General features: G+C 47.9%; 1 protein-coding gene across 4 annotated transcripts in view; it reads right to left on the bottom strand.

The window, feature by feature from the left end:
• The window catches only part of plekhh3 (pleckstrin homology, MyTH4 and FERM domain containing H3), a 76462-nt gene that overhangs the window by 21812 nt on the left and 40823 nt on the right, over nt 1-13827 (bottom strand). For all 4 annotated transcript variants that reach the window (XM_078529525.1, XM_078529527.1, XM_078529526.1 and 1 more), the window contains one exon: nt 5980-6187. In XM_078529525.1, the coding sequence (XP_078385651.1) occupies nt 5980-6187 (208 nt within the window). The remainder of the gene's footprint in view (nt 1-5979; nt 6188-13827) is intronic.

The raw sequence follows: 13827 nt of genomic DNA, 5'->3' as shown, positions 1-13827 counted from the left end.
AGATGTGTGACTGGAACTTTCAGGTGGTGGTGTTCCCATTTATCTACTGCCCTTGTCCTTCTAGGCGATAGTGGTCGTGGGTTTGGAAGGTGCTGTCTAAGGAGCCTTGGTGAATTCCTGTGCATCTTGTAGATGGTACACACTGCTGCTACTGTGCGTCAGTGGTGGAGGGAGTGAATGGATGCGGAGGTGGTGCGAATGAAGCAGGCTGCTCTGTCCTGGACGGTGTCAAGCTTCTTGAGTGTTGTGGGAGCTGCACTCATCCAGGCAAGTGCGGAGTATTCCATCACACTCCTAACTTGTGTCTTGTAGATGGTGGACAGTCAGGTGAGTTACTCATTGCAGGATTCCTAGTCTCTGACCTGCTCTTGTAACCACAGAATTTATATGGCTAGTCCAGTTCAGCTTCTGGTCAATGGTAACCCCCAGGATGTTGATAATGGGGGAATCAGTGATGTTAATGCCATTGAACATCAAGAGGGCGATGGTTAGATTCTTTCTTGTCGGAGATGGTCATTGCCTGGCACTTGTGTGGCGCGAATGTTACTTGCCCCTTGTCAGCCCAAGCCTGGATATTGTCGGGGTCTTGCTGCATTTGGACATGGACTGCTTCAGCATCTGATGAGTCGCGAATGGTGCTGAACAATGTGCAATCAGCAGCAAACATCCCCACATCTGACCCAACGATGGAAGGAAGGTCATTGATGAAGTAGCTGAAGATGGTTGGGCTGAGGACACTACCCTTAGGAACTCCTGCAGTGATGTCCTGCAGCTGAGGTGATTGACCTCCAACAACCACAACCATCTTCCTTTGTGCTAGGTATGACTCAACCAGTGGAGAGTTTTTCCCCTGATTCCCATTGACTCCAGTTTTGCTAGGGCACCTTGATGCCACACTCGGTCAAATGCGGCCTTGATATCAAGGGCAGTCACTCTTACCTCACCTCGGGGGTTCAGCTCTTTTGTCCATGTTTGAACAAAGCTGTAACGAGGTCAGGAGCTGAGTGGCCCTGGTGGAACCCAAACTGGGCGTCAGTCAGCAGGTTATTGCTAAGCTGCCACTTGATAGCACTGTTGATGACCCCTTCCATTATTTTACTGATGATCGAGAGTAGGCGGATGGGGCGGTAATTGGCCGGATTGGATTTGTCCTGCTTTTTGTGTACAGGACATACCTGGGCAATTTTCCACATAGCCGAGTAGATGCCAGTGTTGTAGCTACACTGGAACAGGCTAGAGGCATGACAAGTTCTGGAACACAAGTCTTCAGTACTATTGCCGGAATGTTGTCAGGACCCATAGCCTTTGCACTATTCAGTGCCTTCAGCTGTTTCTTGATATCATGTGGAGTGAGTTGAATTGGCTGAAGACTGGCATCTATGATGCTGGGGACCTCCAGAGGAGGCCGAGATGGACCATCCACTCGGTACTTCTGGCTGAAGATTGTAGCAAATGCTTCAGCCTTATCTTTTGCACTTGATGTGCTGGGCTTCCCCATCACTGAGGAAGGGGATATTTGTGGAGCCTCCTCCTCCAGTGAGTTGTTTAATTGTCCATCAACATTCACGACTGGATTGGCAGGACTGCAGAGCTTAGATCTGATCCGTTGGTTGTGTGGTCGCTTAGCTCTGTCTATCACTTGCTGCTTATGCTGTTTGGCAGGCAAGTAGTCCTGTGTTATAGCTTCACCAAGTTGACACCTCATTTTTAGGTATGCCTGGTGTTGCTCCTGAGATCTGCCCCAAGGCGGATGAAGAACTTCTGGAGCCATCCATGAGGCGGCAGATACTGAATGTCCAGTGGGATACATGGGAAGATCTGGCAGAGATCCCCGAGAGTCTGTGGGCCATGATCTCAGTGTTGGAGGAGTCCATGCGGAGTCCACTACATTGGCCCAGAGTTCAGAACACACCGCCTCCTCCATAGAGAGAGTGGTGACTCTCAGAGAGGCAGCTCCAGGAACTCAAGCAGAGCTTTCTGGGGTTGTGTTCACGACCTCAGCAGGTCACTGCCAATGTGAGAGACCATAAGACATAGGAGCAGAAGCAAGCAATTCAGCCCATCGAGTCTGCTCCGCCATTCAATGAGAACATGGCTGATCTGATAATTCTCAACTCCACTTTCCTGCCTTTTCCCCATAACCCTTGATTCCCTTACTGATTAAAAATCTGCCTATCTCAGCCTTGAATATACTTAACGATCCAGCCTCTACATCCCTCTGGGGTAAAGAATTCCACAGATTAACTACCCTCTGAGACAAGAAATTCCTCCTCAGCTCTGTTTTAAATGGGCGGCACCTCACTCTGGGATTATCCCCTCTGGTTCCCCTCCCACAAGGGGGAAACAATCTCTCAGCATCTACCCTGTAGATATGGGGACCAAAATTGATCACAGTATTCTAGGTGTGAGGCACCTTGTAACTCTGCTAGCTGCCCGTCCATCAATGGTGAGCAGGGAGGTTCAAACCAATCTCATTTCGGCAGACAAGGTGCAGCTTGCATCTAGGGGCTCCTCAGGGCGCTCTTGGTGATGCCAGTAACTCCTCTGCCCCCTGCCAGTGACCGTGGCATCTGAGGAGACCGTAACGGCTGAGAAGTGCCCAGCCATGGTGCTGGACTCTCCCACCAAGATGGGGCCTACACAGGCTCTGGCGATCAGAGGACAGCCACCAAGGTCATCAAGGCCAACAGGCCATCAGAATCAGCAGCCTACCTACAATCCAGCTGCCAGCAAGAGGGGGGTCACCAAGACGTAGAACTCGCAAACAGAAATTCAGTTACTATGATCACATAAGGGGTTATCAAAGGTAATTTATGTTTCCCTGGCGTGTGTGTTCTGTTTCATTTGTATATTTGCCTTCATTATAGAAATGTCTCTTGATGTGCAATGGCCTTAGTGCGCTTCATGCATTTGCTAGGGAAGAGGCCTGTGAGTCACGCGTGACACAGAGGAAGGGCTGCAAAGTTTATTTCACAGATCTGTACTTGACTTAAGGGTGGCAGGAGTGCCTCATCAGTATGATCAGTAAAGTGACTTTTCCCTTGCCATCACCTTGACTGCTTGCTTTGGATACCTAACTGAAGGTCCTCTGAATCAAGGCCTCCCTGCCTCTCATAAGCATCCTCACATCGGAATCTTGCTCCTCACTCTGGGGCTCCTCAGTCTCCTCCTCAGACTCAGCACTTGAATTGTTCTCTGCAGCCCGTGGAGCAGGATCACTGTCTTCATCCTCCAATGGGTCCCCCTTGACAGAACAAGAGTGTGCAGTGTGCAGCACACAATAGTAAGGGATACACACTCAGGAGGATATTAAAGGGACCCCCCCGAGCCGTCCAGACAGTGAAACTGCATCTTCAGTAGGCCTATGGTCCTCTCAATAACTGCTCTCGTGGAGCCATGAATTCAGTTGTAGCTCTCCACAGCTGCAGTCCTTGGGTGTCTCATAGCTTCATCAGCCACCTTTTAAGCAGACAGGCTTTGTCTCCCAGGAGCCAGCCATCCAAGCATACTGGAGTAATGAACAGCCTTGGTACCTGGGAATGATGGAAGATGTAGGAATCATGGCAACTTCCTGGATACCTTGCACAAACCTGCAGTATCTGACGCTTGTGGTCACACACAATCCGGACACTGAGTGGAAGCCCCTTCTATTTACAAAGGCACTTGGCTCACCCACTGGCACATTTATGGGCACATGCTTGCAGTCAATGGCTCCCTGGATGCAGAGAAACCCAGCTATGGCAGCGAATCCTCTGGCTCACTCTGTCTTGCTAGCCTTGTCAGTTCTGAAGTGAATGAAGGTACTGATCCTTCAGAACAGTGTGTCAGTGACCAGCTTGATGTAGCTGTGGACAGATGATTGGGAGTCACCACATAGATCTCCCACTGATCCCTGGAAAGAACCAGAGCCATAGGTTCAGGACAACTGTCACCTTAAAAGCCACTGGCATAAGGTGGCCACCTACACAGTTGGAGGCGAGTGTTGGAGGCATATGGAGTTAGTTGGCAGTGTCTTTGGAGAGGTAGACCCTTCTTTGACACTGAATCTCAGGCATGTTCCAGTAGCATGAGCATTGCCTGTAAACTCTGCCTGCTGGGTAATGATGCCTTCTCCGGACTCTTCTGCCTTGCACTTCCTGCTGGCCCTGCACTCCTTCTGGCTGCGCCTCTTGATCCACGGGTCCCACTCTGGGACACTGCCTGTGGGCGATTGGCCTCCTCTCCCTTTTGGCCCTCTCTCCTCCTCTTCTGAGGAGGTCCCTCCAGCAGAGCACACTGTCCCATTTCTGTGATGTTTCCACAGATTTCTGCACTGATGGCCTCTGCAAATGATAAAGCAGAGAGCTCTCCAGAACAACACAAAAATACCAGAAACTATTACCATACCAGCTTCAAACCGCTCATAGCCAAACTCCTAACTACTTACTTTTGCATCTGTCTGTGGGCCCTTTATCCTGCCCTGGATGTAGAGTCCATGAAAAATGTAAGTCCACCTGGCCGAGCGGCCTATGCGCCGAGCGTAAAAGCGCACGGGCCACTCAAAATCTCTGTCAATTATCATTTAAATCACCTCAATTAAACCTTTATCTTCCACATGCATCCGCCAACCGAAATATCACGAGGCCGTGCAACAAAATTGGGATGCCCCCCCCACCCCCCGCTATCATCGCGCCCCATTTCACAAATGAACGTCACTGCAACGTGCCCACACTGCGAGCGTAAAATTCTGGCCTATTCCTTCCCTTAGCAGCCTGATGATTTCTCCACTTTCAAGGATGTTAAAACACTTTCATGTTCCATTCCTCACTCTGTATATTCCATCCAATATTTCACACTCCTCCTCCTAACCACAATGTCTGCTTTGTGAAAACAGACACAAAGTTAAGAACCAGGAGATATAAATAAAAACTGTTGCCCAAGTCTTGCACCTGCTAGATACATGTAAAATAATGAGAAAATGGATTTATGGAACATTTACCCCTCCACAAGAGGTGAGCATAACTGAGTTACAGCTTTAGCCGTGCCAACCTCCACCCTCCTCCCCGTCCTGAGCATGCATCCCAGCGCACATACCAAACTCGAGCTCAATCAGCAAACACCTCACCCTGAATATGTCCGTGACCTCTGCTCATTTCCGGCCACCTGAGCATCACAAGAATTCTTGCACCCGTTGCCCAAGTTTCCCTTCTCTTCCCAAATCCTTTACAACTTCTTACTGCTTGTCTCAGTTACAGCAAAACCCCATTTCTCAGCATTGTTCTGTTTCTGCCTCTTCATTGCAATCAAACACCAAAACTTGAACAACTGGCTACAATCTAAATGTAAGGTCACAGACCTGAAACATTGGACTGAATTTTCAGCTTCAAGGTAGGTAGCGGGAACCAGGAAATTTCCCAACCTCACCCGCCCGCCTCAGGAGAAAGACAAGCTTTTCATTCTAGGTCCGAAGGTGGGGGTGGGGGGGGGGGGGGGGGGGGGGCAGGCAAACAGTGGGTGCTAACAGCAGGAATGTTTCAAATATCTGGATATTCTCTATCCTTCTATCCAGCTTCATCTGCTCCACCCCCCTTAAACAATATAAATTTCATCACATTTCTACACTTTAACTCTGAAGAAGGGTCATATGGATTCGAAACGTTAACTCTGTTTCTCTCTCCACAGATACTGTTAGACCTGCTGAGTTTTTCCAGCATTTTCTGTTTTTGTATTCATCACACTCCTGACTTGTACCTTGTAGATGATGGACAGGCTTTGGGGAATCAGGAGATGAGTTACTCACTGCAGAATTCCTAGCCTCTGACCTGCTCTTGTAGCCACAGTATTTATATGGCTGGTCCAGTTGTTTCTAGTCAATGGTAACCCCCAGAATGTTGATAGTTAATGTTGCAGTGAGGGGCACACGGTTCTACTGGCTGTTATAACAGGGTCACCAGGTTCAGAAAACGGTGATTTCATGGTTTGACCAGTTTCATCTCTTACCTCCCCAGCTGTTGTATGAGAATTGATGGTGACCCTGCAGAATTTGGAGCCAGCATAGTGAATGTTGCAGCTCATCTCCTCTCGTTGGATCAAGACCAGAATTTCTTCGCATGATGGTACACAGTCCCTGCATTTGGTTTTCTCCAATGAATTTTTGATGAATTCTGCATATTTATCTATCTCAGTCTCTGGAAACTGATCCTGTGACCTGTGAAGGGCAAAGTAGTAAAAAGGAAAAGTTAATCACAAGTTCAAAGACGTCAACATGATCCCCAACTGACCCAAAACAGTGCGCTTCCAACAGCTGATGAAATGTTTACCATCTGCCCTGGAATGGTTGGGGTTCAGCTTCAAGCCTGTCCCAGAATGTTCACTGCTCTAGAGGGTGAAAGTACCATACGCCATCGCTGACTGAATGAGCTGATTCCTGATCCTACGCTTCTGCACAATGTCACTTTGCACATTGGAGCTGAGGAGCACACTAGCATAGGCTGGGGTGAATATGCCTCACAAGTCTCTCCATTAAAGCAGACGCTGCTAAGATCAGGAACAAACCATTCGATGAAACCTATCTGAAGCTTTTTTTTTTAATATCATACTTGAAAATTTAAAGGCTTCAATATTAGGAGCTGAGGCTGACTCTGGAACTAAGGAAACTTAAAACTCTTCTGCTCTTTATAAATCATAGATTCAGGGTACGATTACAGAGATGGACGGCATGTGGCCCTTCAAGCCCATTCCAGATCTCTGCAAGGGCAACTCAGCTAGTCCCACTCCCTTTTCCCTGTAGCCCTGTAATTTTTTTTCTTCAGATAATTATTCAATTCCCTTTTGAATACAACAATTGAATCTGCCTCCACCACACTCTCAGGCAGCGCATTCCAGATCCTGACCATGCACCATGTAGTTGCTGTAAAAAAAATGGAAGCAGTAGTCACTGTTATTAAACCTGCCTTCCACTATTAGAAGAGACTGTTCAGACTGCAGATGAAACAAGATCATCATTGGTCATTGCAGGAGGGCTAACGTTAATGGGATGGGAAAGAATCTCGCAAGGGTAAAATTAAACCAAAATATGACAGGAAAAACTGTAAGTGAACAATGGGTAATCATTAAGGAAGAGCTGTTTCAAGTGCAGACTAGGCAAGGGGTGAAAGGTAAGGAATCAAAACTGGGGCTCACTGTATAACGAGGCAGATAGAGATTATGATGAAACAAAAAAAATGACGGTGTATGATGCTCGTCAGCTGAATTCTTTAAATATTAACCAGGTCAAATTCAATAGGTAACAGCAATGTGGTTTACTCTTAAAATGCTCTTTGAACAAGGGCAGTTAGGGATGGGCAATAAATGCTGGCATAGCCAGCGACGCCCACATCCCATGAGCGAATATAAATAAAAGGTTGAGAGGATACGTGAACAGGAAACTAAGACTAGCAAAGAGAGAACAAGAGACTAGGATGGCAGTCAGTATAAGAGGCAACCAAAAATCTTCTATCGGCATATAAATAGTAAGCAGGTAGTAAGAGGTGGAGTGGGTCCTAATAGGGACAAAGAGGGTGATATATACTTAAGAGGTGCAGGCAAGGCTAGAATGGATGAGGTGAAATTTGATGGCATGAGTTACTTGAAAGGCTTGCCATGCCCAGAGTGGATAAGCCGCTTGGTCCAGATAGCCTGCATCCCAGGTTGCTAAAGGAAGCTGGAGTGGAGATAATGGAAAGGCTCGCCATAATGTTCCAATCTTCCCTGGATACACAGGAGGTGCCAGAGGGTTGGGGATGGGTTAAATGTGATAGCCTTATTCAAGAAAGGGTGTAAGGACAGTCCCAGAAACTACAGGCCGGTCAGTCTAACATCTATAGTGCATAAAAAAAAACAACAGGCACTTGGAGAAGTTTGGGTTGAATAAGGAGATCCAGCACAGATTTGTAAAAGACTGGTCATGTGTGACCAATCTAATTGAATTTTTAAATGAAGCAACAGAAAAGGTTGATGAAGGGAATGCAGTGGATGTTGTCCATTTTAAGGAAGTGCTTGACAAAGTAACGTATAAAAGGCTGGTTAACAAAATTGAGGCTCATGGAATAGGAGGGTCAGTGTCAGCTTGGATTTAAAAAATAGCTTAAGGACAGAAAACAGCAAGTCCTGTAAATGGGTTATTTACAGACTGGAGGACAGTAGGCAGTCGTGTTCCCCAAGGCTCAGTGCTAGGACCACTCCTTTTTTTCTCTTATGTAAATGACTTGGTATTGCAATACAAAGTAAAGTTTGCAGATGATCCCAAACTTGGGGATGTGGCTGACAGTGAGGATTTACTGCAGCAGGACATAGATAGGCCAGCAGAGCAGGCAGACAAGTGGCAGATGGAGTTTAATACAGAGAAATGTGCAGATGTGCATTTTGGCAGAAAGGATAGGGAGAGGCAATATAAACTAAATGGCACAATTCTATAGTGTGTTCAGGGACAGGGAGACCTGAAGGTTCATGTGCATTGGTCTTTGAAGTTGGCAGGACATACTGAGAGAGCTGTTAGCAAAGCATATGGGATCTTGGGCTTCACAAATAGAGGTGAAGAGTATAAAAGCAGGAAGCTTATGCCAAACCTTTTAAAGCTCCAGTTAGGCCATAACTAGGCTATTGAGTCCAGTTCTAGTCACTACACCCTAGGAAGGATGGTGCAGAGGAGATTTACCAGGGATGGGGGATTTTAGTTGCAAGATTAGGTTGGAGAAATTGGGGTTTAAAGAAGATTGAGGGGAGATTTGATAATGTACAAAATTATGACAGGTATAGATAAGGTAGATAAGAAAAGCTGTTCCTATTCCTAGAAGACTCATTTAAGGTTTTGGGCAAAAAAAGCAATAGGGAACATCAGAAAGAAGTTTTTTATGCAGCGAGTGGTAACGACCTGGAACACTCTGCCTATGTCTGGTGGGAGTGGAGATGATGAATCAATTATTTCAAAAGGAAATTGGATGAACAGAGGGAAATAAACTTACAGGACCACAGGGATAGGAAGGGGGAATGGGACTGGCTGGATTGCTCTACAGAGACCCAGTATGGACTCGATGGGCCCCTTCTACTGTAATTACTCTGAGACAAACGGAGTGTAGATTGCAAGCAGAGTGAGTTTGTTGGGTGAAGCAGCCTCTGGGCTGGAATTGGGGAGAGTCTCTTACAGAAGATCATGAGTGAGTCAGGGCCAGAGTAGGAGGATTGTGGAGTAGGACGCGCTTCAACTTACATTGCTGAGCTTCCAAAGACTGTCCTTGTCCCAGTTCAGGGAGGGGGAGGGCATGTTTGTCGAATGTTAGTTGTGCCCAGCAGAGCGTGCGCAGAGCATGGTCAGCACCTCACGCACGGCGGTCCAAGGGTTTCTGGCATAGTACTCGGCTGCAGATGGTGCAGTCACAGTTAGGGGAGGCATCTGCAGCCTGTAGATCGAGAACAGGTAATGCAGGGGTGGGCGCTCAGCGTATATGTGACAGTATAGTAGGCCTCAAGATGGGGAGGGGTAAGGTCCATATGGGGCATAGGAACGTAAACCTCAAACGACTCTGGGGTAACAATTACAATTGGATCAAGGATTACAGGGGAGGACAGAGTAATAGGAGGAACGGAGACCTGAACTCCTCCTACAGGACGATAGGAGGGATTTCCACAGTCACACAAGGAAGGTCGAAGCTGGTCTGGTAATAAAACCTGAGGACTACCATCTTGAAACCTCAAGCAATAGTGCAGCGGAAAGTGAAACTAAGAAAAAGCGCTCTTGGGGAGGGCTGCCAGGGCTTCTGGGAGGGGTAGATCACAGCACTGGGGAGGCCAATTAAAAGCTTACCATCTGGAACCTGTATTACCACATGAGGAGGAATGCACGGCTGAGACATGTTAGGAGCATCTCAATAACTATAAAGGCAATCAGGGGCCTTCAATGTAATAGCCCATTCATGGGAGATTAATCCCACTGTGTTTCAATCATCAATCTCCCTGCAATAACCCATTGGACCAATTCCACAGTATGATAATGACTCCAAAAACAAGTGGGTACCTGGACAAACAGGAGAAGCCTCTTGGAAACCTCACCTTAGAATCCTGCAGCTGCCAGGTTCAGGGATGGGGCTCCCACCCCCCACTAAAAGAATCTCATCCCCTCACAAAGCATGTGTCCTCATGTATGTTCCAAAGGATGTGGTCATAGACTCCGCTGAATGAGTAATTTATCACCTCAAATAAAAGCAGGATATCCAAGCACCTGGCCAAATCCATCTCATAGCTGTAGGTCTAAGGAAATGGGGCGGGGGTGGTGGGGTGGGGGGGTAAGCATACTGTGACACAGAGAGCTATCATCGCGATGACCAGGATTGTATTGGCTAATAAGTGCCTAGAATGTGACCAAGCGCTTGAACGCAGAGTCACTCACTCATGGGTCAGCGACAGAAAGAGAGCCTTTGGAGGCTGATGCTCTTTCTTTCAATGTTTCTGCAGAGAGGAAACCTTCAGGATGGTGGAGGGTGCATTTAATGTTGCCTGTATCATCACATGCAGACAGGAGGAAAGCGGTGAAGAGTGTGACAACGACGCCAGGCTCACCAAAGGGAGGAGCTTCACCCTGATGAGCAAGGGGCAGCAGGGCCCCCTCCAGACCCAGAGGAGTCAGCTCACAGGAACACTGCATGTAGGTGACTCTCAAGACCGAGAGTATACAGAAGACGCATGTCCTTTCTACAGATGAGCGAGAGACAGTGTCGTTGATGCCTCCGCAGGTCCAGGGATCTGGGGCTCACATCTGCCACACCCTCCATGAGTTGATACAGTTAACGTTTTGAGTCCGTATGACTCTTCACCAGAACTAAGGAATATAGAAATGAGGTGGAATATAAGCTGGTTGAAGGAGGATGGGACAGGTAGAACTGGATAGAGGGCCAGTGATAGGTGGAGGCAAAGAAGAGATTGCCAAAGATGTCATAGACAAAAAGACAAAGGGGTGTTGACAGTGGTGATATTAGCTGAGGAATGTGCTAATGATGACATTAAGGGTAGAAAGCAGGACGGGCAAGTCGAGGAGCCTCACAACATCCAGGGTTGGCTCCTTGGTGACAGAGGATACCGTAAAGTACATGGCTGATGACACCTGTCTGACGGCCACAAACTCCAACTGAAGGAAAGTACAACGATGCTCATTCTGCCACACGAACATTGGTAGAGCAGACCATTGGCATCTGATGGCGATTCTGATGCCTCGACAGATCTGGCGGAGCACTCAAGTACACTCCCCAGGGGGGTCTCACAGATCATTGTGGTTTGCTACTCCCTGCACAATCTGGCACTGCAAAGGGGGGACGCATTGCCAAATGTCGAGATGGAGGATCTGCATGTCTCCTCTGATGAGGAGCACATCAAGAGGGATGAGGGGGAAGCCAAGGCTGCAGAGGAAGAAGCCATAGCATGGGCTAGATGAGGCAGTCACGCAAGTGAGAAGCTCATTGCCACCAGATTCCAGGAGGATGTTGAAGAGTAGCAATGCTTATCCTGTTGGACCAGTGCCCTTCATGATGGGCCCACATCACCACCAGCATGGCTAGTCTTCTCAACCATCCTCTTCATCCTGACATTGAGTATTTACACATTCTGCTCACCATGTCCTCATCCTTTGAGGGATGAAGTCTTGGGGGCATGTGTCCTTGCTGAGATGAGGTACCAACTAAAAGAGGTCATTCCAGCATCACACAAGAGAAGGTGTTGACTCTTAAAGCGTTTCCTCAGCATTCTAGTTGCTAAGGCAGCTTACAAGAGACAGGAGTTGCACTGCAGTCCTCAGTGGACTCATGGCAGTGTACCTTCAATTTGATAAAGCGCCTCAAGGTGATGCATCTCCAGCAACGGAAAAACATCTTGCGTGTCACTTCGATGGTGATACTGCGAGGCCATATTTGGGACACAGCAGGTGAGGACATTCAACAGGTGATAACGCTTGTTCAAAGCACTCAGTTCTCAGCGCTACCTTAATCTCCCATTACACTGAGACCCTCCATTCTTAGTTAGGGATGCAGAACTCCAGTTAGTCTGACCTTTCAATGGACATAGCACCACACGATGACTATCTTCACACATTTGCTGACAGGCATGAAAAGGCCTCCTTTTCAACACCATCAGTTTCCCATAATGGTCAACCCTAGCCCTTGTGGCCCCAAAAATGCAGACACACCATGAAGCCCTCAAGGTTCTGCTTCGTTGATAATAACAAGCACACAATGCTGCATTACATCCTCGCTCCCAGCCCATTTCTGCCCTGAGCATTGTCATCAAGCTAATATATGAGCTTCGGGACCATGCTCAAAGGTTCCATTGACCACAACACATCTCCATATGAATGTAGTGTCGAAGAGTGTATAGGGGAGCAGAGGCTAAGTAGAATGAACAAGCCAGCACTGCATTCCCTTTTTGACGATAGTCTTGTGGGCGCTATGCACTCAATCCCAAGGTGCAAAATGGTTAAAGCTGCAGCTTTGAGCGCCAGGACAAAATTGTGCCCATGAGGGGCAGAACACTAGCACAGGGGAGGCAATGGCATAGTGCTCTTGTTGCTGGACTAGTAATCCATGACCCAGGGTAAAGCTCTAGGGGCCTGGGTTCGAATCCCACCATGTCAGATGGTGGAATTTGAATTCAACAAAAATCTGGAATTAAAAGTCTAATGATGACCATCAAACCATTGTCAATTGTTGTAAAAATCCATCTGGTTCACTAATGTCCCTGAAGGAAGGAAATCTGCTGTCCTTAGCTGGTCTGGCCTACATGTGACTCCAGACCCACAGCAAAGTGGCTGACTCTTAAATGTTCTCTGAACAAGGGCAATTAGGGATGGGCAATAAATACTAGCCAACCAGCGACGCCTACATCCCATGAATGAATACAAAAAGCCAATGAAGTGGGAAGGTATGCACACTTATTGGTCAGTTTAGCAGATGTACACTCAGAGAGTCGATAACGCGCAAGGCTGGCAGGAATGTACACAACCTCCAAGCATGGGCTTATAGATTGCAAACCCTCACGGATGACAGAGAGCATGGAATTCAAGGACAGATTAGCCTTCTCCATGTGAATCTATACATCTCCTTCTAAACGACACCTTCATCTTTCCACAATGCAGATGAGTTGGGGGATGCAGTGCCGCGAGCAGATGAATGATCTCACCCGCACAGCCAGGGTAAGTCAACCTTCTCATCCCTCTCAGCTCACTCTTATAAGCCCCTCACACATTTGCAGTATGACACTCCACAGGGATCTCTCACATTATCAACACAAGGGATTTCATCACTCACTCTCTCACACACACCCTGCCATCTCCATCTGGGCTCACATCCTGCGCAGTTCACGTCCCCATCCCGTACATGGCTCCACTCAACACCCACAAAAAGCAGGCATCCTTATCATCCACCTTGGCACGCTTCCTGCTCACACTCTCTCCACCTATCTTCATGCAGGCCAAGCTCACCCATAATAAAAGGGAATGGTCCCAGTCTGGTGGCAGGATGCCAGAGAACAGTGCCCTCACCCGGTATGAAGAGCATGCAGTACACCCAGCTGGAAAGGACCAGGATCCTGCCTGTGGTGACTGCGAGGTCAGCAGTGCACACCCAAATGCGGACCCTGCACCAGCTGATCCTTCAGACAGTGAGACGGTGAGTGCAATGTTATGTCTTGGAGCCTGTTGTCATGCACAACCCGCTTTCATACGCACCACAGCCAAACGCCCCAGGGGCACTGGGAGCTAATCCCTCACCTCCAGCCCTGAAGATACCTCAGATGAGGATTTTGAGGACCCACTTGCAGAAGACCTGTCAC

This window comes from Cetorhinus maximus, chromosome 25 (genome assembly GCF_964194155.1).
Source record: "Cetorhinus maximus chromosome 25, sCetMax3.hap1.1, whole genome shotgun sequence".
Taxonomy (NCBI): Eukaryota; Metazoa; Chordata; class Chondrichthyes; order Lamniformes; family Cetorhinidae; genus Cetorhinus; species Cetorhinus maximus.
This window is presented reverse-complemented; position numbering and strand designations above follow the sequence as displayed.